Genomic DNA, 23,427 nt, shown 5'->3' on the forward strand with positions numbered 1-23,427 from the left:
CCCCTGCCATGCCCACCAAGCCACACCCACAGAACCGGTAGTAAAAAAAATTGAATCCCAACACTGACTACTTGCTACACTTTTTTTGATCCCTATGTCAGCAAATACAGCAAAATCTTCCCTTACCAGAATGGGGAAAGACACCCCACTCCATCCCATCCCCAATTAAAAATATTAAATCTAGATATCACCCATGTTAACTATCACCAATAGATTAAGAGCTACAAGACAGAAGGGTTCATTTCTCTCTCCTCCCTACCTCCATTTAAGCCAGTGCAATGGTCTGTTATGTAATAAAAATTGGAAGATTGATTCCTGGTGAAGAACAGCCAGAGAGAGTATCTATTCCTGCCAGAGACCTTTGTCTTCCAGGGCAGTGTTCGCCACCCTTTTCGACACAGAGTGCCGAAAAGGGAGCACCAGAAACCTTGAAGAGCAACTCCGCGGCACATATGAATCCGCCTGTGTAGTTCTGTTTTGGAGAGGTCAGCTACCATTTAGGGCCTCGTGCACATATTGCTATAACTAAAACTAGGTTCATTAGCACACATCACAAACTCTGAAACAGAGCGAAAGAGATAGAGGCAAAGACTAAGTTTTTTCAGTAGGAAATTTTTTTCCCCTAAGTAATTTAAAACAAAAACAAGAAACAAAAGAATAAAAATACAAATTTGGAAAGAGAAAAGTAAGGAATTTAAAGAAAAAAACGTACAAGAAGTGAAAGAGAAAAGGCACGCACTGGCCACCTGGTCTTTTGGTTTCTGGCACGTATGCGCGCACAAAAACCAGCTAGCTGAAGCGCATGCGCACGCCAGAACCCAGAAGAGCAATGGGCGACAGCTGGCATGCCTGGAGCAACAGCTCTGTGTGTTTCTTCCGGCACATGTGCCATAGATTTGCCATCATGGCTCTAGGGTGTTTGGTAGGAAATAAGTTTTTCTCCTGTTATTCAGCTATCCGTCACAAAAACAAGGAATATTATTTTAAATATTGTTATTGCTATTTAAGTCCCTTAAGATGAGAGCTGTGAAGTATAGGATAGACTCATAAAATCTTATGTCTTTTAACAGGGAAAGGCGGATAAAACATAAATGCACTTTTAACTGCAGCAGCTTCTTTTCTTGTCTTCCTTTCTCTTTTCTATTTCACTCTTTGTACTTTGTTTCTTTACATTCCTTCCTTTTCTCTTTTCAAATTTGTATTTTTATTGTTTTGTGTTTTTTTTAAAAAAAAATAAAAATTAAATAGGGAAAAAAAATTTCCTACTGAAAACAACTTAGTTTTTGCCTCTCTCTTCCTCTCTGTTATTGTGATTGTGCTAATGAAACTAGTTTTAGTTATAGCAATACGGGCAGAGGCCCTAAATGGTAACTGACCTCTCCAAAACAGAATTGAAAGGCTGATTCAAATGCTTACTGAATTCTTAACCTAAGAATACATAATCGTATTGGATTTTAGATTTAAACCAAATTATCTCTTCAATCTAAGGGTCCTCAGAAAGGTATCTAAAAATTCCAGGATTTTATTACACTTCTAAATAGTGCTTGATCTTTCCAGATCATGAAGTATGATTGCCAAACTCTCTTTAAAAGATGAGGTTTTTTTTTTAAAAAAAGCCCTGCTAAGTTGCCAATTCCAGTTCAGTGAGATTACTTGCAGCAGTTTTACAAAAACAACCACAAACCAGAAGTGCCCAATCAAGTACAAATGCCTCTCCTTTCCACAGATTATATTCTCAAAATGTTAGAGAGTGAAGAAAGAGTAACCAGTGTGCAGGAAAAGGAAAAACGTATATTGACTCCAATTCACAGTGAGTCCAACTTCACCTCTTCTCAATTTCAAGTATAAAATTAAGTGATCGCCCATCTGCCACAAGAATCATTGTAAAATCTCCAAATAACTAATTAATGGAGTTAAGTCATTTCTAGCATTGCTTCTTGGTTTAGAACGATTCTCCTGTCCATAAGATTTTTTTTTTCTGAAGCCTTTTGGAGGGTAAGCAAAAACAAATTGGTGCAGCTGAGTTGTTGAGCTTTTAGGGCATCAGCCACGATGAATCATTGAGAAAAAATAAATGTGAAATAAATTAATAAATTATTTCAAGTAAATCATAAGCACCACAATGGAAATAAACAACCACCTTTACAGAGTGGAAACAGCGGAAAGTAAGAAAACACCCTTTGAATCAGTTGGGAGAAACCCTGGGTTTTCAAGCCCGAAAAATGACTGGCAATGTCTCCTCACCTCCCAGTTGACAATGGAGATTTGCCAGCGAGCAATCTTGTCTATACTTTCCAGCCTTCGTTTGCGTTCATTGATGAGGCAAGCTACGTTCTTCATGGCTTCGTATGCTGCCTTGATATTGTTATAGTCACTGTCAAAGGAAGAAAGATACTGGTCAATCCCTGAGGAGAATGCATTTCATTCACTTCCCAGATGAATATCCTACTCTAACAAATAAATGACCCTGAGCAGTTTACACTTACCTCATTCAGTAATCAAGCTAAAAAAAGACAAAGTCAAAACAATAGCAAAAACCACAGGAACAATCAGTCTAATGACGTGAAAAAATAATTTTCATATCCCCCAAAACACATCACACTAAGCATTCTCCTACAAGAGGGAATCACGCCATCTGCCAAATTCTAAAAGGTTGCTGAAACAGCAAGGTCTTAATAGCCTTACAAAATACCACACATATAAAGGAACTATCTATAGTCTCTTTAGCATCCTCTCTCTGACACACATTACATACATTCACACAGAGATTTGTGGGCAGTGGGAGAGAGTGGCAGGAGGCTCCATTTCCACAAGTACCATGATGGGATCTTCCCACAGAGACAATGACTCTAACAGGCAATCCCTTTGTTAGGCAGAGGGAACAGGGGGCAGCTCCACTAAAAGGAAAGCTTTTCTTCTTCTGCAAATCTTTTCAGAATCTGCAAGGCAGCCCTGCATTAGTCCCAAAGAACAAAGTGGGAAAAGAAAAAACCAAGACAACGAATATCTTCCACACTCCTATCTATCTGGAGTGTAGCTGCAGTTGAAGGCGATTTATAGCCAAAAAGGGTACGTAAGATAATCACCGCAACTTCCTGTCCAGATTGCATATCAACTGATTTTTTTTTTAAAAAATGAACCCCACACTTAATTGTCTCATTGTCTGAGCACTTTTACAGTGGAGATTAGAGCTTGCAGTCTTGTTGAGAAAAAGGAGAGACTACTTATGGAGCAATTTTTGAAACCACCTTCAAATTTACAAAAGATTTCCCCAAAACCCCCTACATTACTTCTGGCATGATTCATCTAAGATACCTCTGGCATGATAACAGTCCCGTAAAAAGGCTATATGAGTTCAACAAGTAAGCTTCTGCAATTAACTGGAAAGACCATAAAACCATAAAACTGAGCTTCTCAGCTGCTGCTAGTGGATGCTTTGAATGGTTATCTCATTCGTTTTAGAGAACTGACCCAAAGCTCATGGGGGCCAGACCATTGACAACAGGGGTGTCAAAATGGTGGCCTGTGGGCTGGATGCATCAGGCACAGGCCACTCCCACCCCAGCTCTGCAAAGGCAAAAACACTGCGATATGTCATGTGACTCAATCAAGTTTGACACCCGTGATCTACAACATCCCTAGAAAGTGCTGAAAGATTGACACATTAAATAAAAATGTAACAGTCAAAATCTAGCACCGATTGTTAAACTGACAAGATTCCACCATTTTTGAATCAGATCTCATTTTTGAATCCTCTTCACAGATGATGTAAAACTATTCAAAACCACCAACAATGCTATTGTCCTTCAAAGCGACCTTGATTTTGTGTTTGAATGGTCAAACAATTGGCAACTCCAATCTCGACCAACAAATGCTCTGTCCTACACATTGGTAAAAAAAAATCAGTAAACCAAATACAAACTAGATGGATATGACCTCATTGACGATCCTCACTCAAGGATCTTGGAGTACTCATATCAAATGACCTAAATGCCAGAGCTCATTGTAACAACATTGCCAAAAAGGCATTAAAAATTGTAAATCTAATCTCATGAAGCTTCTCCTCCAAAAATATTGAATTGCTAATTGGAGCGTACAAAACTTTTGCTAGACCAATACTCGAATAAGCTCATCAGTCTGGAATCCGCACTGTATAACTGACATTAATACAATTGAGCGAGTCCAGAAGTATTTCACGAGAAGAGTACTACACTCCTCTGCTCGCAACAGAATACCCTATATCATCAGGCTTGAGATTTTGGGCTTGGACAACCTTGAACTACACTGCCTACAGTTGGACTTAAGTTTAGTTTACTTTATTTAGTTTAGTTTAGTTTACTTCATTATCATTGCACCTCATACAACGAAATCAAACACCGTCTTCAGTGCACATCATGACCATGAAAATAAACACAAACACACATCCTTCACACTCCACACATTGAACCCAAAACCCACAACACTGCACCAACACTGCACTATACAGCAGAATTCAAAAGAGCTACTGCCTTGGGATAGAAGCTGTTTTGCAACCTATTTGTCCTTGTTTTTATTATGCTGTACCATCTGCCAGATGATAATAGTTCAAGAAAAGGGTTCCCAGGATGAGATGGATCTTTGAGAATATTTTGAACTTTCTTAAGGCAGTGGGAGCTATAAAGCTCTTCCAAAGAGGGGAGAGGGCAACCAATGATCTTCTGGGCAATGACGTTAACCCTCTGGAGTGCTTTCCTATCTGCCACTATGCAATTGGCAAACCATACAGAGGTGCAGTATGCTAAAATGCTCTCTATGGTGCAGCGGTAGAAGGTCACCAGCAGTTTTTCATTCAGTTGTTGTTTTCTGAGAAGTCTCAAGTAGTATAATCTTTGCTGGGCCCTTTTGACCAGTGCTGCAATTTGAGCACCTCAGGCCAGGTCCTTTTTATAGTAACACCCGGAAACTTAAAACTGGCCACACGGTCTCCATTGATAAGCAAGGGCTGGATGTCTGATCTATTCCTTCTATAATCCCCTATAAGCTCCTTGGTCTTATTGGTGTTATTGTGTAGCGCACAAAATTATCTGCTACAATGTCCTACCAGTCAATGACTACTTCAGCTTCAATCACAACAATACAAGAGCACACAACAGATACAAACTCAATGTAAATAGCTCCAAGCTTGATTGCAGAAAGTACGACTTCAGCAACAGAGTGGTCAATGCCTAGAATGCACTACCTGATTCTGTTGATACATCCTCTTACCTCCACTCCTTTAAACTCAAACTATCCACTATTGACCTCACCCCATTCCTAAGAGGTCTGTAAGGGGCGTGCATAAGTGCACCATCGTGCCTACCGTCCCTGTCCTATTGTCCCCGTTTTATTTGTGCCTATTTCCTGTATTCTAACTCATGTTTATACTTACACCTATTATCTTGTAAGTGACTGACAAATAAAAATAAAATAAAAATAAATACATAAAGATTTCATGAGCTTATATGGGAACACTGAAGTTTTGTGAGTTCTTGCATGACTCCTAGAAAAGAGTACTGAAATCTCACTAGCAATTTAAAAACAAACTGATGGCAGGACATGGCACAATGTTATGCAAGAAGACTCAGTGACTGAAAAGGTTATAGATCTCTGTAGCTCGGATAATTCCCTAGGCTCTTAAAACAGATTGTTCCAATTAAAATAATCACAGAGCTACTACTAGGGTATACCGAGGACTGACCTTGTCCCTGAACTACAACTCTCTCCTTGCATAGCTAACTATTTTTATTTTCATTCTAATGGTGAGGTAGAATGTGTAGATTGTGAAGAGGTACTAAGTGGCCCAAAGAATCTAGGAAGAAGTTAGTTTGTGTTAGATTGCATTTCCTATTTTCCTCAAGCTGCAATGTCCTTGTAGGAGGTGGGTGATTTATACTGTTGCAAGAGTAAAAGATTACAAGAGGGACGTACAGGCATGTAGTTTGAAAGTCATGGGTGTGTGATGGGAACTGTCATCCAGCCTATCTTGAGAGCTCTAGGGTGAAAAGCCAGATATCAAGAAAGTTCCTCTTTATTTGATTACTCAGCCCATGCACTGTCAGTCCATTCAGAATAGCAGAACTTGTAACAGACATGTTAAGTAATCAAAAAGGATTAAAGCTTTGAATCATAATGTATTACCCAACAGATCATTTTCTCTCACACTAGTAATTTCCATTCAGTTTTCAGAATTAGTTCAGTGTGGTGTAGAGAACTGATTGGTTCATCTTCTAAATCACTTTTTCCTACCTTAGCAAACTAGTCCTAGCCTTCCACCCCATTGACTGTGCTGGCTTGGAGCTACAACAAGTTGTATTTCCAAAATGATATTCAGAAGGGCCTCAGCTTCTCAACCCATCACAAAAATTGATAGTGGTGGCTGCAAATTCTGGGAGTTGTAAACCCAGAATATCTGGAAAGTGTTAGGCTAGGGCGGTGCAAGTCTAGCTCAGCTATGTTTTTAGAGTTTGATGATCCTCTCTCCACAATTAAATAAAATTGCTTAAAACCATACAGGATCATCGCCCTTGTCACACTGCACAAAAAAAGCTAACATCGCAATAGGTCTCTTGCAAAAGGATTGAAATCTAACAGGATTTTGCCATTCTTGTCCAAAAACTTTATGAGATCCAACCATTTCCACTTTAAAATTTAATTCTATGGATAGTGTCTAGGGTATTATGGACTGCATGTGCTGCATTCCAGGCCAATTTAACTGAATGCTCTCAGCTAAAATACATAATTACAATTTCAGCACAATGTCAGCTTTAAAATTCAGCTGTCACATTTCATGGAAGGGGGCTGGAGGAGTTGAAAAGTTGAAGGTTATTCTGTGTGTGGTATTAAGAAATCCCAGTTGCAGTTAATTGGTTCTGATGATTTATGAAGTGTAGAAGTGGGAGGAGAGAAGGGAGGAGAGAAGGTGGATTCTGTGTAACCCACAAAAATCATTTCACTTTGGGAAATTGCCTTTGACATGCCAGATGTGTTTCTAAATATATCAATTGGAGAGAAAATGTCTCAGAGTGGTTGATATAATGGATACTTTCTGGATGCCTTACACACAATTTAACAATCTTACCTACTTCTTAAATGATTTACAAGTTTCTTTTCACTATCACTAAGAACTGTATATGAAGAAGACGTACGAATTTGAGGCTGTGCTTTTGGAAAAATTGGAAGGCAATGGGTGCAGTTGAAGGGCTCCCTTCTTGTGTATGTTTGATGCAAATGAAAAATAGGAGGAATGTTTATTGCACAAACCATGGCTGCTTTCATAAGTATTTGATCATATCCGGCAAGCATTCTTGGTGAGTGGATAGAAGTTAACCTGAATGTGGAATATTCCCCCAGAAAAAAACCTACCAATCGGCCTTACCTATGATCCTGAGTGGTGTACTTTAATAATTCAGCAAGCTGCAGGGGATATTTACAGATTTTCTGAACAGGGGTGAGGAGGAAACCATCAATAGCAATGTCAATCATTTGCTGAAGGAGGCGGCAAGCTTCAAAAAAATGGCGGTACTTGCTCTGTTTCATCAGGTTGGAGAGCTCAAGGCAGGCTCCAGGGTGATTGTTACAATACTCAGAATAGATTGCAAATCCTTCTTGCTAAAAGCAAAAGCAAAAAATACAAAAACAACAATTTTTAAATATCTCGCAGCCGAAAGGAGACAACTGAAAAGCAGGGATAAGCTGCAAGCTGTAGAAATTGCTTTCGCAATTCCGCAGCTGTTTCAAAGTGAAGAAAGAGAGAGGACAGGGATGTAAGACACCTGGGTTCCCTGCGAAGGCAGAGAGACAATATGATTGTTTCTCAGAGAGCTGACAAAAAAAATGAATAATTGAACTTGGCAGCCAGTCATGCGTGCAGGACCCAGAATGAATGAATCTGCCGCAAAAGGCCCCGTTCTGCCATTCCCCGCCCCCCCCCCCCATCTCCAGCCTCTCTGACTAAAACTACTGAAAATCTGTGGCACAGTTCTCTAACATTTAGGGATGAGAAATACTAAAAATTGTTATAACTCCTAAAATATACTTACTATATAAATCCCCAGTCCTGGCCCTCTTTGCATAATCAGCCTGCTCCTCATTCTGACCTTTGCCTCTTCAGAAAACATATCTGAAAAGTTGACTGTAACCTTTATTGAATTATGCTGACATTAATTCTGCCCTGTTATCTCACTGCATATTCCCCAGTTCACTGAACTCTCTTTCTCTCGCACTGTACTACTTAGTCAAATGAGGATATTTAACCAACTTACATGCTGAAGAAAGCAGGACCCTATTTCACTTAAGTGGGGCTCTTCTTTGTTGTACAGCTTCTCTAGATCTTTCAAAAATTTTCTTTGGAATTTGTAAATATCTTCAATATTTCCAAATATGGTGCTTAGCTGGGCCGGAGTAAACATTCCTGTATGTTTGCGACATTGCCGAATGTATCCCTAAGAAATCCAACCGAAAGGTCTTAATATTGATCATGGTAAGTAAAAATTGAAGATAAGCATTCTATCACTTTACACTAAAAGAAGTGCAATCATAACATTTCCTGTCTACTGCAATAACTCTGTAGAATTCATAAGGAGTAACTATTTTACAAAAGTCAAAAGTCAAAATACATGGACCGAATTCTACAGCATTACAGAATTAATTTACTTTAAGTAAGTAACAATTGTTTTAGTTCAGCATCTGGACAAGACATTTCAATTTGCTCCTAGACAACTGTATTATATTTCTATGGCAAGAAAACCGAGTGCAATACTAGAGCAAGCTCACAACTTGGTTTTTTGCTCAAAGAAACGCAACGCTCTGTGAGTAGCAGCAAGTGCCTTCCTGTTATCTTTTTAAAACAAGGTTAAGGATGCATTTGTAAAAAGTCAGTGTCTGTTTCACTTGGAAAAGTGATCGGAAGAGCAGTTGATAGACACAGCTTTAGCAGAGACAAAGCAAAAACATTAAATATAAGTCATGATTACCAGCAACCTTTATTCTGTAAAATTGACTTTTTTCAAATTTTATAATAAATATTTGTTATTATGGCATTGACTTATTAGTTCCTTTCTTCTCTTTGCCCATGTTGCCTTTGCCTGTCACTTTCTCCTGTTTTTCTCTGTTTTCTCCATACTGCTGCCTCATGTTCACTGACTCCTATGTACAGGCCTGCTGGAAATGACTTTCTCTACAGTAATGACCTGATGTTCTTCCTGGACTGCGTGGATCTAATAACCTTGCTGGGACTTTTCTTGCATCATTATCACTCCCATCCAAGCCAGGAAAGACCCTGAGCCTTGTGGTTTCTATTGACAGAATTTCTGCATCAACTCAACCAGGTGACTCACCTTTACACTTAATACCTTCCTGTCTAATGTCCATCAATAGACCAGGAACTAAATAAATACATTTCTGTCACTTGGGCTATCACAATTTTTCAAACACTAATTTGATATGTAACAGGAAAAGACAGGGGAAGGTTGCCTTCTCAGTGGTCTGGGTGGAGGGAGCAAGAAAAGGATAGAAGTACAATATGGCTTGTGGCCCATACTTGCACTGGGGCAACATGGACGTGTGAATTAACCTAAACCACATCAGAGGAAAAGGAACAGCCCAAAGATGGTATTTTTGTGATGGTATTTTTTTATTAGGTGCAACATCACTGTTTGGGAGGGTTCATAGACTCTTCGAGACAAAAGTTGGATTCTTCCCTTCTCCATTGTTACATTACTATTTTATATTTTACCTCACAGATGTCTTTGAGATGTTTGATATAAATCCTCTCTGTGTTCATTATTTCCTGAATTACATTGGTTCTCATCTGATCTTTGTTTTCTGCTATTTTTTGGCGATGCTTTTCAGGATTTGGTTCTTCATCTTGGAGGCCACTACAGTAGTCTGCAGGTTCTTCTTGATTGACTCGTAGCTGGAATGAGAAGAAGAATGGAGATCAAACAATTGAATTCAAAAATTATACTTATATCCAACACCATTCCAGAAATATAATGTCAGTGATAATAGGGCAATGTACTTGAAATTATTTCAGTATCTTGCCTACGTATACCTAGGATTATCTCCCACATCCATCACCACATTTCTACAATCTTTATCAAAGTTTCCCTACAAATAACCATGTCAAATAACATGATGGGGATTGTATGACCTTTTTAGCTGTGCTACTGTATTTCTGAATGCCCTCCTTAGAGAACCACCTGGTATCCACGTTCTAGACTTTTTCGTGCCAAGTGCATAAAATATTTTTATTTTCTAAGAAATTAATAATCACTTTACTGTTTTTAGGTATATGTATTGTTGATTTTGCAGCAAACTTTATTGTGATTTTATGTTGCCTGTATTCTTATTGTTTATTTAATCTTGATATTATCATACAATTTCTCCCACTATTTTATGAATTTTATTTTATTTGTACGTTGCCTGGAATTTGAGTTATTAGGCAATCTAACTGCATAGAAGATGTAATAGTAAACTAAAGTGAACAAATATAATCTAGCCTAAGGAAGTATCTAATTATCCATATTCTTTATAGGAACTGAAATTACACTAACATTCACTCTGATTTAACTTCAGAAGTAAGTTCTCAGTTCTCAAGACTGAGTTGTCTCTAACTCCCTTATTATACAACAACAACAAAAATCATGTTTATCTTGTTATTCTTAAAATTCTTAACTCTGAGAAGCACAAGGCTGAAGACACAAGCCTGAAGATGATGAATGAGACTTCATCGAAACGTCACCTAGATACTTCCAATTCTACGCAGGAGAAAACCCGAATAACCAAAGATCCACATACAAATACCCGCGAAAACCTCAGAAACTAAATATACACACACACACACACACACACACACACACACACACCTCTCTCTCTCTTTCTGTGTGTGTGTGTGTGTGTAGATAGATACAGAGAGACATAGAATTTGCTTTATGAATTTGTTGCCTCAAAAATTCCAGTTTTGTGCAGCATTGGGTCATGACTTCTGGGAGTTACCAACAGAGATACATGCCTGATTAGATGTTAAAACATCTATTTCCATTTAGTTGTAAAATAAAAAATAAAAATAAAATTGTTCCATTGAGAACCGAGTACAGGTAGTCCTTGACTTTTGACCAAAATTTCTGTTGCCAAGTGAGACAAATTGTTAAATGAGTTTTGCTCTATTTTATGACCTTTCTTGCCACATTTGCTCATTGCCATTGTTAAATTAGGAACACAGTTGTTAAGTGAATCTGACTTCCCCATTGAGACTTCGCTTGTCAGAAGGTTACAAAAGGAGATCACATGATCCCAGTACACTACAACAGTCATAAATATCAACTGAATGCCAAGCATCCAAATTTTGATCTCATGACCATAGGGATGCTACAAGCGTTCTAAATGGGAAAAATGGCCCTAAGTCACTTTTTTCAATGCTGCTGTATTTTTGAACGGTGACTAAATGAATGGTTGTAGGTCAAGGACTATCTGTATTTCAAACTTTCTTGGAGTTGCTTTAGATATTACCAGCTAAAAAATCAGTATGGAGAGGTTGCATTTTAACTAGAAAGATGCAACAAGGGATCTCAAGAATATGTTCAATGAACAGCAACTTACTGTCAACAGTGGAACCTCTTAACCTTTATATTGCCTATTTAGCCTTTACAATGTGCTTTTTGAAAGTATTACTTATTAATGATTTTCTCCTGCAAGCAGAAGGAAAATAAATGATATTCTTAAGAATCAGCAATTTGGAAAGATTAAATGCTTGCACACAAGGGAAACAATATTTCGGAATGAAAAGAGAAAGCTGACTTTGGTCTCTGCCTATGCTGATGATACCCAAGTAATATGTCTCCTCCCCTGGCTAAGTGATGCTATCCTGGTGCTGGACCAGTGCTGGAAGCTGTAATTGATCCAGAATGCAGCAATGATGTCCCCTATATTACAGCACTGCTGTGTGAGCTGCAGTGGCTTCTGGTTTCTGTGTGACCTACAGTGGCTTCAACCAATGGAACAGAAGTTGCCCGCGGAAGTTGTGGGAGCGCCATCACTTGAGACCTTCAAGAAGAGATTGGACCGCCATTTGTCAAAAATGGTATAGGGTCTCCCGATTGGGTGGGGGGGTTGGACTAGATGACCTACAAGGTCCCTTCCAACTCTGATTATTTGTATCTGTATCTGTTTCTGTGTGAGCTACAGTGGCTTCTGGTTTCTTTCCTCGTGCAATTCAAAATGTTGGATATCCCCTTTAGAGCCCTAAATTGAATTAGACCCGGCTACCTGTATGATTGCCTCTCCCTGAGGGTATCTGCCCATCCTACTAGGTCAAATAGGGTGGTTGCACTCCAGGCCCCTTCCTTTAAATGTTATTTCATAGTGAGAGTCTTCTCTGTAAACGTCCCTGCACTTGTAATCCATCCTTTCTCCAGACTTCTGGTAGACTCATCCTCCTTGCTTTTGGAAAGGTCTTCAGGAGCTGTCTCTTCTTGCAAGCATCAGGGTAAGAAAAGGCAAAAGCCCAGCAAGGCGGTGTGTAGATGTATGGGAGAATGCTGCCCCAGGGTGCAATAATTTCACTTTATAATTTGTGGGCTACTGATGTCTTTACTGTTTTGTTAAGGTTTACTGTTAAGAACTGTGCTGGCTCAGTGGTTAGAATGCAGCATTGCAGGCTGCTTCTGCTGACTGCTGGCTGCCAGAAGTTTGGCAGTTCGAGTCTCACCAGCAAAAGGTTGACTCAGCCTTCCATCGTTCCCGGGTCAGCAAAATGAGGAGCAAGATTGTTGGGGGAAATATGCTGACTCTGTAAACTACTTAGAGAGGGCTGTAAAGCACTGTAAAGTGGTATATAAGTCTAACTGCTATTGCTATTGTACACAGCCTGGAATTGTCACTATAATATAAGCAGATATAGCAATAACACTTATATACCACTTCACAGTGCTTTACAGTCCTCTCTAAGCGGTTTACAGAGTCAACATATTGCCCCCCAACAAACTGGGTCCTCATTTTACCAACCTCGGAAGGATGGAAGGCTGAGTCAACTATGAGCCAGTGAGATATATAGGTCTTTTGAAATAAATAAAGACTAAAGAAATGAATAAATAGATTGGGAAGCTGGGAAAAAACACTTCAGAGGAAGGGAATGGCATTATTGTCATAAAATTACACAAAGATGTCCATGTGGTCACCAAGAATTGAGCTGAACTCAAGAAAGACTATTCCTATGTACAAAACAAGCAAACAGAAAGAAATGGAAGAGAGGACAATGATGATTTTAACAGATGGGAATATATTAAAAATTGAAAAATAATCCAACGAATCACTGCAGTCTAGATGTCTTCGCAGGGAGGGAAGCAGGTAAGAATTTAACCAGGTCTCCAAAGATGAACAAGAGCTTGAAAGATAGAGATCTTGTTTCACTTACTCTGACAAAACTGGCTGGAAGCCAAGCTTCCTTGTCTTCATTTCTTCCCCACCACCAATCTTTGTTGGAAGCTTCAAGGACTTGGATGACTTCTCCAGCTTTGAAGGCTAATTCTTGATCATCCATGGTCACGTGATCCCAGAGAGCTTCTGCATAGACCACATTTCCATCACTTATCAGCTGCAATAAAAAAAAACTATTTTGTTAAAAGACAAAGATCTTGCTGTGCACCAGGGGTGTCAAACTTGCGGCCCACAGGCCAAATGCATCACATGCTGGCCACGCCCACCTCTGGTTTAGTGAAGGGGGAAAAAGTTACGATATGTCACATGACGACAATGTGTCATCACAAGTTTGACACCCCTGCTATACACAAAGGGTAAGGATCTGGAGTCACTGCAGAGGACAACAATGTGGAACTTTTAATGTATTTTTGGTTGAAGTGCCTGGAAATTCCAAAGCTAGAAATTTACCTCACTGACAGCTAGTTGCTCGCCTCCAGGCTGCAAGTACCTGGGGTTGGCATGGCAGAATTCTTCGTAGCTGTAATCCTCTTCACTGCCATCATCATCAACTAAAGCTGGAGATTCAGCATTCCCATCTGCAATACCTGGCGGGAAAGGGAAATTCTGAGAAATTAGGTATTGTCAAACCGACTTGTCCATTGCATTACAGATAGTCCAACTATCACCAAGCCCAGAAATTTGCTAAGTGAGTTTTCCCCCATTTTACAGCCTTTCCTGCCACGGTTGTTAAGCGAATCACTGCAGTTGTTAAATTAGGAACATGGTTGTTAAGTGAATCGGGTTCCCCATTGACTTTGCTTGTCAGAAGGTCGCAAAAGGGGATCCTGGGACACCGCGACCATTGTTAATATGAATCAGTTCTCAAGGGTCCGAATGTAAATAACATGACCATGGGGATGCTGTGACAGTCATAAATGTGGGAAATGGTCCTAAGCAGTGGTGGCATTCTACCGGTTCAGCCCAGTTCTGGCGTACCAGCAGCCGCGAAGATCAGCTGGCAGAGAACCGCTTCGCTCCGAGTCTCTGAGATGTTATGCAATTGGACCCACCCGCCCGTCCCTGCTCCTAGGCTCTTTTTAACCTCCAGCTGTTTGTTGCGGCAGAGCGGATTGCTGTGCTAAACAGAGCTGAGAGGCTCAGTAGCTTAGTTTTTACTGTTTTAACGCATGCACAAAGCCTGCGGGTTTGACACACACAAGTCATGTGATCCCACCCCTGCAGCCACGCCCACAGAACCGGTAGTGGGAACTTCTGAATCCCCCCACTGGTCCTGAGTCACTTTTTTCAGTGCTGTTGTAACTTCAAATGGTCACTAAATGAACTGTTGTAAGTTGAGGACTACCTGTATTTGTTTTATAAAATGCTTTCTTAAAATGGCACCAGACTCCTATTTTTTTTTAATTTCTCATAACCACTTCATGAGCAGTGAAACCTACCAGCCTACCAGAACAGAAAAAAGGCACAAAAACATATTTAAGGTAAAGAAAAGAACTGAATGCATACAGGTAGTCCTCTACTTCCAACTTTCATTTAGTGACTGTTTGAAGTTACTACAACACTCAAAAAGTAACTTTACAACCGGTACCTGTTTACAACCATCATTTACAACTGTCATATCATTCCCACAGCCATATGATCAAAGTTCAGATGCTTGGAAAGCGGCATGAAACCAGACAATGCACCATTGGTCTGAAATGGTATAGGGCTCCCTATCTGAGCAGAAGGCTGGACTAGAAGACTTCCAAGGTTTCTTCCAACTCTTGTTATTCTGTTAATTAGGTATAACGAAAAAAAAATCTCATTTTTTGAACATCTCCTGCCCAATTAATTAACCATATCCTCCTTCCTAATTTAATGCGTTATGTTATTACATAGAAGAATGTTGTTATGGGATATGTTTGCCAGATTCTATCAACACAGTTGATTAGATATTTTCTCATAATGTATGATGAGAGTACCCCCCTTATTTATTTTTATCCTTCCTTTATTATTCTATAAATAATATACGGTAGTGATTATATTTCATATTCCTTCTTCCTCCTGTTTTCTCCACTCTGTGAAATGAGTTGGGCTGAGAGTGTCAAAGCCATCCAGCTGGCTTTCATGTCTAAAGTGGGACTAGAACTCACAGTCTCCTGGTTTCCAGGCCAGCATCTTGACCATTGCACCAAATTGGCTCTCATTTTTTGAAACAAAGTCTGAGAACCAATGCACAGCAAGGTGCAAATATATTAATTATCATATTTTTCACTCCATAATAGGCACTTCCCCCTCCCAAAAGTGGGTGGAAATGTCTGTGCTGGTCCTTTGGTGAATAGCAGCTGGCTGCTGCGGTAGGGTCCTTTTATAGTGCTGAACCCCGCCACTTCTGTCTTTGTCATTGCCTGCCTTCTTTGTCTCTTTTTCGCAGTGCAGGAGTCAATAGGCAATGCTGACATATAAGAGGACACCTATCTATGGTCCTCTCAGGCACCGCCTGATATTTTTTTTCCCTTGTTTTCCTCCTCTAATCCTAGGTATGTATTATGGTGAGGTGAGCCTTATAGTGCGAAAAATATGGTAGTTAAATAGTAACATTATATATTCTCCCAAACTGTCTGCCTGCGCATGCCTTATAGGAGATAGAAAAGCCAGTGGCCCTCAATTGCTAACATCCTTCCCTACTGACCATGGGAGATTTGCGAATAGAATAGTTCAGGAGAGCGAAACTACTACAGATTTTTTCAAAGTTTGGAGAGCGGTTGTGAAAGAGAACCTTTTCAGTGATGGCCCCATAAGCTAGAGAAAAAGGCACTCATCACATTGCTTTCTTTCAATATAGGATGATTTTTTTGTTCTTCCAAAAATTTTAACACTTTACTTTGGGCGTGCCAAAAAAAGGTATCTCAGAAACAGTGCAAGTAAATAATGATCCATCAAATTATATCCTTTCTACTTTTGCTACCACAAGTTCTAATCTTTTTAAGGAGCTGCATTTTTGGGTGTCTTAATATTTAAAACTGTACAAAATATTTAACTTACAGATATTTTAAAATAGACTACAGCTGTCCTCCTAAAAGCTTTAGATTAGCACCTAATCTAAGTTCTTTAGCTTCTTTTATTTAGAATAAATCAAAACAGTAAATTAGACTAAATTATTTCATTTATCACAATCACAACAGAAATATTTCTAAAGACAGGAGGAACAGAGATTTAAAAAACCCGATGAAGTTACAGAAATGCAATACGTATTTGAAAGCCACCTTCATTAAGATCCATTATTGATTTCCAGCTTAATAATGATCTAGATTTAACTGTGTCCTTTTTTGTGAGTTTTAAAACAGATACCCATTAAGAAGATAACATAAATTTGAACTGATTCATCCACTGAAATTAGCCTTGAATCCGTACAGATGGCGTATTATTTCTTGTTCACTGTAACTCTCACTCTATTGTTTACTGCCTGAAGTAAACACAGACATGAATGGGCAATTTTTATCTCTCAAACAGGAATGTTAAAACTAAAATCAACAGTGAAGTCATTTTCATTTTTCAGTCTCGCTACTCTACTAGGTTTTCCAGTTAAAACATGATGTTGGATACCCAAGTCTAGGCCTATGTTTAAATCCCAAATGCCACAAAGAACAAATGGAGCTCATCTCCTACATCAACATACTTATCTGAAGGCTTTCCAGGCTCCAAAACCGGGTTATATCCCCTCTGGCTACCATCCTGCTATCCAGAAAAAGATCATTCACCAAGCACCTGGTTTACATTCAAACCAAGAATCCTTTTTAATCCGTAAATGAAATTTATCATAGGTCACGGAAGCTGCAGCAATTGGAAATGCCGAAATAGCTTATTCATTGCTTTGAGCGTCTGGGGCTGCATTTCAGCCAAACTCTACTTTAAAATGACAGCTCACTCTCTGAATGTATAGCTGTGGGTTTAGTGCCTTCCGTGACATCATGGGAAATCTTTAGGAAGTTATGAAAGAAAGAAAAAAGAAGCTATACAGAGAAATCGTGCACATGCAGCATTCATCCATATTAATTCAAGTCTGGTCAATTATTTCCTTATTGCAACCAATAAGAAAATAATCTAATTTGCACTGATTTATTATTATTATTATGATTGGACAAACAGTCAGCATAATGATTACACTATATTTGGCATTTTTATCCACCTACCAAGTTCTTTCCAAGGACCAGGGATAGCCCGATGTTGTTTGAATAGGTTACAAAATATTATCTACTCCCAAGTAAAGCTGCCTTTTGCAATTGACTGAGGGTGATTTTTGTCAATGCCTATGGGGTTCAAGTGGTGCTCTAGATGTTTGGGGATTTCACCCAAGGGATCTATCACAACTATTATTATTCTGAATGAGACTTTCACTGGGCATTCAGATCCATCTTTTTAAAAACAAAATAGAACAAAAACCTTCACCCTCCCTTACTCCAATGTTGAAGAGCTACATTTGTCTCCACAGCATTTACATAGTAATAATTCGCTTGATGCAAAATGTGCAAACATTGCATTATTGGAGAATGAGAAATTGCACATTTCAGCTCTTTGTTCCAGGATTTCATCAGCTGTACTGGCCCACCAGTTTACTACAGTAGTTGGGTAAATTAAATTCCATGGGCTAAGAGAGATTCTACGTCAGTAGGATTAGTTGCACAAAGATTTATCAGCTGACTCACATTTCAAACCTATTTTAAGCCAGGGGTATAAAAGAGCTAGTTCCTCAACACACATGACTTCTCTTTAGTCTTGCCAAAAGACTAATTCCATCAAATTGCCTTTAGGAACCTGCAATTTTTGTCAGTTACTAGCAACAGAAAGATGGGAAAAAAATAAAATAAAGCAATTTTCTCTTCCTGCTGAAAACACAGCTTTATTATCTTCTCTCCTTGAATCCATTGGCCATTCTATAAGAACAGCTATTTAACATGAAAAATTGGACCTAAACCACCTGCTTTTTTCTTTGCTTGCCATCCTTTTTTTCCTTTTGCGACATGATTTCTAAATTTTATAGGTTTACAGGCAAGGGATTCTTTTTTCATCAGCTGTACATAAACCATTGTGAAAATCTTTATAGTCTAAAACCAGACTGGAATTGTATTACATCACTGTGAGAACTTAAACCCTTGTCCCTTTTTCAAAATGCTGTTTCAAAGTCACAGATGCCTGTTTTTTAATCTGCTTCTGGCCTTCCCTTATCATATCTGTAACCTTAGATCTCAGCTTCAAATGTACTTCAGCCTTTGGACTTCCAACCTGCCTTTTCTGGAGCATTTACTTTCTGTCTGGACCTGAATATATAGTGGAATCTGCCTTTTAGAATCTTGATCTGCTGCCTCTAGAAATTAGGTTTGTGAGATGCCTGTCTCTGGATCACAAAATTCAGTAGCAAAGGTGGAAATTTCTAGGATTTAGTATTGTTAACAGAGAAGAAAGCCACTTCACAAGTGCAACATCTACTCAGTCTGTGAATAATTGAAAATCATTGTGCAGCAGCCAGATAGGTATTAAGCAATCAGTTCAACTTTAGCAGTTAGACAACTGCACATTAAAAAAGTCAGAATTTTAATTTAGTGAAGATAGCTTGCTTGTGGACTGTTTTTTCTTCTTAAAAATATCAGCTCTAGGAGGAGGAGAATATATTGACTGAAAATAAATATTAATAAAAAAGTTACCTTAAATAATAAAGATCTTGTTTTCCATGGATAGGTAGCATATTATTTAATTAATCTTCAGGAGAATTAGTATAAGAATTTAATTTTTTAAAACTCAATCTAATATACTGTATATATTATTCTTTAATATGTGATTCCAATGTGCCTGACAGAGAAACTACATTTTTGAATTATATTGGAATCTAATAAATAAAAATGAAGTTTAAAGGTTTGAAGGACATTTTCAAAATGTATGTATTTGTATTGATCCTGGAAAAGCATTCTTAAGGACAGCATTGCCAGCTAGATCTTATAATTAAGGCCTTATTTGCTTTTTTTTCTTGTTTATTTCCTTCTATTGGTTCTAGGGATTTGCAGACATCACCCAGTATTTTTCAGAAGGTGATAAACTTTTCTCTTAAGCGCTTCAAAAATCTATTGGTACCAGAAAAATCTTAGCTAAAACCAACAATCACAAGTGCTTTTCTTACTCTTCTAAAAGAACTGGCATTTGGTTTTTCTTGATGCAGCCATAAGTGGCCCAAAACCTACAAAGCCACCATTCAAATTCTGCAAATGCTAGAGATGAGCAAACCTTGAGCACAAAAACTAGCTTTGTATCCTGTTGTCTTATTTCCTAGCAACAATGTAGGCTAAATCAGAAGGGCAAAAAAAGATGAAAAATATGGGGGAGTATACAGAAATTGGCTATGTACCCATGTACCCACAAATGAGGGAAAGCAAAAGGCTGGCCAGGGAACTTGAAATAATCTGTGAAGAGCTGTTCTTAAGCATGGATTACAATTCCTTTCCCAGCACAGCAATGGTAGTTACAAATACAAGGTCAGAATTTATCTCTTCAGCGACTGCATTGTGCTGATCTGACACATTAAGCAACGATCCCTGTATCTTTCTGTATTTGGACTTCCTTTCTGAAAGCAGCAGCCATGGAAAATGCTACTTTTTAAAAATCGAAAAAGTAACTCAACTGGACTGTACGCTTGGCAAAACTCAAAGCTTTCAAAAAAAGAACAATCCCTCAGTGCTGCTTAATTCTGTTGGCTTTTTAAGTCAGACACTGCACCCTCCTTGGACCACAACTCTCCAACTGTGTTGTTCTCTTATTCAAAATATCTTTGAGGCAATACTGTAGTTTTGAAACATCCATGCAAGTCATGTGGTTTCCTGGACTTTAGTGGCTCAATGGGAAATGAATAGCCGGGCATTATGTGGCAATTTCTACACTTGGCCCCTACACTTTGCTATCTTTTGAAAAAAATGGCCCAGTTGTGATGGAGACAGCTTTCTATTTGTTAACATCAGCAGAACTCAGAATAGCTCTTGGGAGTTACAATGAGAATCTATCTAACGCAAAATAAATTCCACCTTCAGATTCCAGGCTTGAACTAAGTGACTCACTGAAGCCTGCAGAAGTAAGCCAGAAGCTGTAGCATTTCTTTTTAATAGTTTTTATAACTGTTCACCCCCCAGAGTCATTGGTTTTATATGGGTACTATATAAATTGAATAAATGAATGGATCTCTTGCATATTTTACCCACATCCAATAACAAGTGAAAATTGTCTCCAGGAAATAGAATACCAAGTATACAACCCTTTAAAAGTTCCTTAAGTTTTTTTTTTCTATACCACCAGTATTACCTCCCTCCCCTGAATCTGGTACAGGTAGTCCTTTACTTACAACAGTTCCTTTAGTGACTGTTCAAAGTTACAATGGCACTAAAAAAAAGTGACTTATGACCATTTTACGCGCTAATGACGATTGCAGCATCCCATGGTCATGTGTTTTACATTTGGATACCTGACAACTGGTTCATATTTATGATGGTTGCAATGTCCCAGGGTCATGGGAATCCCCTTTTGTGACCTCTGGCAAGCAAAGTCAATGGGGAAGCCAAATTCATTTAAAAACTGTGTTCCTAACTTAACAATTGCAATGATTCACTTAACAAACGGGGCAAGAAAAGTTGTAAAATGGGGCAGAACTCACTTAACAAATTTCTCACGTAACAACATTAATATGGTTGCTAAGTCGAGGTTTACCTGTATATGCTGTTATATTAGCACTGGCATTATTTTTATTTATTTCTGGGCAACTCACAACGATCAAAGAAATGACAATGAAATCAATAAAAGATAAAAATAAAAGGTTGCTAGTGCAATGAAGAAAGGAGACTTACTCACTTTAACTATCAAGGCTATTGATAAAGCTCTAAACACAAGAGAAACATTTTTCCCCAGCAGGAAATCGCTGTCTTAATGGCCAAGCTTCTTGAAGCACTACAACTCCTTTCTGAGCCTTGCAAATAAGCTGCATGGCAGGCTGCTTAATATCCCCCTGAGTCCACAATTGACTATTGAGCTGCCCGAAGTATCACAGTATTAGTGCTGTAGCTTTTAATTCTCAGTAGAGAAAACCCAATGTACAACTTAGCTCCTTGCATTCTTCAGAAATATTGCAAATGGAAAGAGGGTGCATTTGCTATCTCTTCTCCCCAAAACAAAGCAATAAAGTATTTGCATGCTTGGATTCAGGGCATGGGAATCCGTGTACATGAATATGCACATGTGTGAAGATCACAATCCATCCAACATAGGTAAACAAAAAGAAATCTGACTGCCTCTAGAAAAGGGGTATCAAACTCACAGCCCGTGGGCCAGATGTGACACATGCTGGCCACGCCCACACCCAGTTTAGCGAAGGGAGAAAAGGATATGTCATATGACGCCACCTTGATGATGCATGTTTGACACTCCTGCTCCAGAATATATCCCCAAAAATGAATACCCATGCAGCTTTATCAAAAGTCTCTGACCACTCAATGCCTTACAGTACAACCAACACAAACCATGAAAAAGAAAACTAACATAAATCAAAAATAACTCAGAAACAACCAACAGACTGTTACACTTACATGGCATCACTGTAGCAAAGAAACCAACTAAAGTTCTCCAGAAACCCTCAAGTAAGCCAAAAGACACAGGTCCAAGAAGCAAATTAGGTGTCATAGCCACAATAAGCAGGCAGGCAGGACAGACAGGCAGAAGTGCATCTATGAATACCAACTACCAGTCAGAAAACACGAAAACTTCTTAATTTTACAGCGCATGGACAAACCATATTTTTAAATAGGAAACTGTGACCATCCTAGACTAAACTAAATCCAGAAACACTAGGAATTGCTGGAAGCTTGGCATTCAGGTAATCAGCCATCAATAGGCACAGAAGTAGTCCACATTTACAAATTGCATTCAAAAGAGACAATAAAAAAGTCCTCAGCCACACTTTATTAAGCAAGCAAACTGAATGATTGGTCTCAGTATTACTTTAACCAAAAATATCAGGAGTTATTTACTTTGAATAGAGTTTTTCCCCAAGTTATCTCTATTCTCAATTTAGGGTTTTTCTTCTCTGGGAGATGTGTTATCTTTGTAAAATAAACATTGCTTTCTCCAATTTTTTTGTTAAAGGCAGAGAATGGAAATAGAATAAAGTTTTACTGATTTTGGGGGGAAAAAAAGCTAAGGAGGAAACAGAAAGACCAGAACACATCTTCTCCAACAGCCAAAACCCAGATAAGCAGGGATTAGCACCAGACAAACAATCCTGCAAACAATACCTTAATCAAGGAATAACCAGCTATTGTATAAGACCAAATCCTATTTTCTAGTTGGGTAACGAAATATCTGCAAGCAAACAACCAAGCTCAAACCAAGACCTCCACACAATCCATCAACTAGCAGCTGAAAACAAGAATAAACCAGAAACATGAAAGTATATCAAACTGTTTGTATGGTGTTGTTGTTCTAAAATACATTATTGTGTTGACTGCTTATTCCCAACAGAACAAAAATAAGGAAACTAATAGGTTGGGAAGACCAGACTAAAAACACACCAATTTTACATGCCTGATGAAATATAACGTAATTTTAGCAAGGAAGTTGCCAAACCAATATTGTAGCAATACTTTCTATTTTGAACAGTAATGTTGTCATAATACACATGCTATAACATATACATGTGGGCACATACACAGCAGTGGTGGTATTCGACAAGTTCTGCCCGGTTCTGGAAAGCTGGTCGCAGCAATGAGCAGTGGAGACCGAACCGGTTCTCTTCGCTGCTCTGTGGTTGGCCCACCCGCCTGCCCGGGCTCCCATACTCACTTTTATAGCCAGAATTCAAAGCGCAGCTGCTTTGCGTGGCACAGAATAGCGCCATGCGGCAGCGACCACCATCATGCAGGCTTGCAGGAGGCAAGTTAAAATGCCTCTGCGCCTGCACAAAGTGCGTGT

The 23,427-nt window shown here is 38.9% G+C and overlaps 1 protein-coding gene across 3 annotated transcripts in view; it reads right to left on the minus strand.

The window, feature by feature from the left end:
* Positions 1-23,427, minus strand: part of SPATA13 (spermatogenesis associated 13) — a 90,642-nt gene that overhangs the window by 8,846 nt on the left and 58,369 nt on the right. For all 3 annotated transcript variants that reach the window (XM_087937159.1, XM_087937158.1, XM_026708791.2), the window contains 6 exons: positions 13,903-14,039; positions 13,430-13,609; positions 9,752-9,931; positions 8,280-8,459; positions 7,394-7,626; positions 2,245-2,374 (listed from right to left, as the gene is read on the minus strand). In XM_087937159.1, the coding sequence (XP_087793285.1) occupies positions 2,245-2,374; positions 7,394-7,626; positions 8,280-8,459; positions 9,752-9,931; positions 13,430-13,609; positions 13,903-14,039 (1,040 nt within the window). The remainder of the gene's footprint in view (positions 1-2,244; positions 2,375-7,393; positions 7,627-8,279; positions 8,460-9,751; positions 9,932-13,429; positions 13,610-13,902; positions 14,040-23,427) is intronic.

Source organism: Pseudonaja textilis, chromosome 7, assembly GCF_049901715.1.
Source record: "Pseudonaja textilis isolate UNSWEBS1 chromosome 7, rPseTex1.2, whole genome shotgun sequence".
In the NCBI taxonomy this organism is placed as follows: Eukaryota; Metazoa; Chordata; class Lepidosauria; order Squamata; family Elapidae; genus Pseudonaja; species Pseudonaja textilis.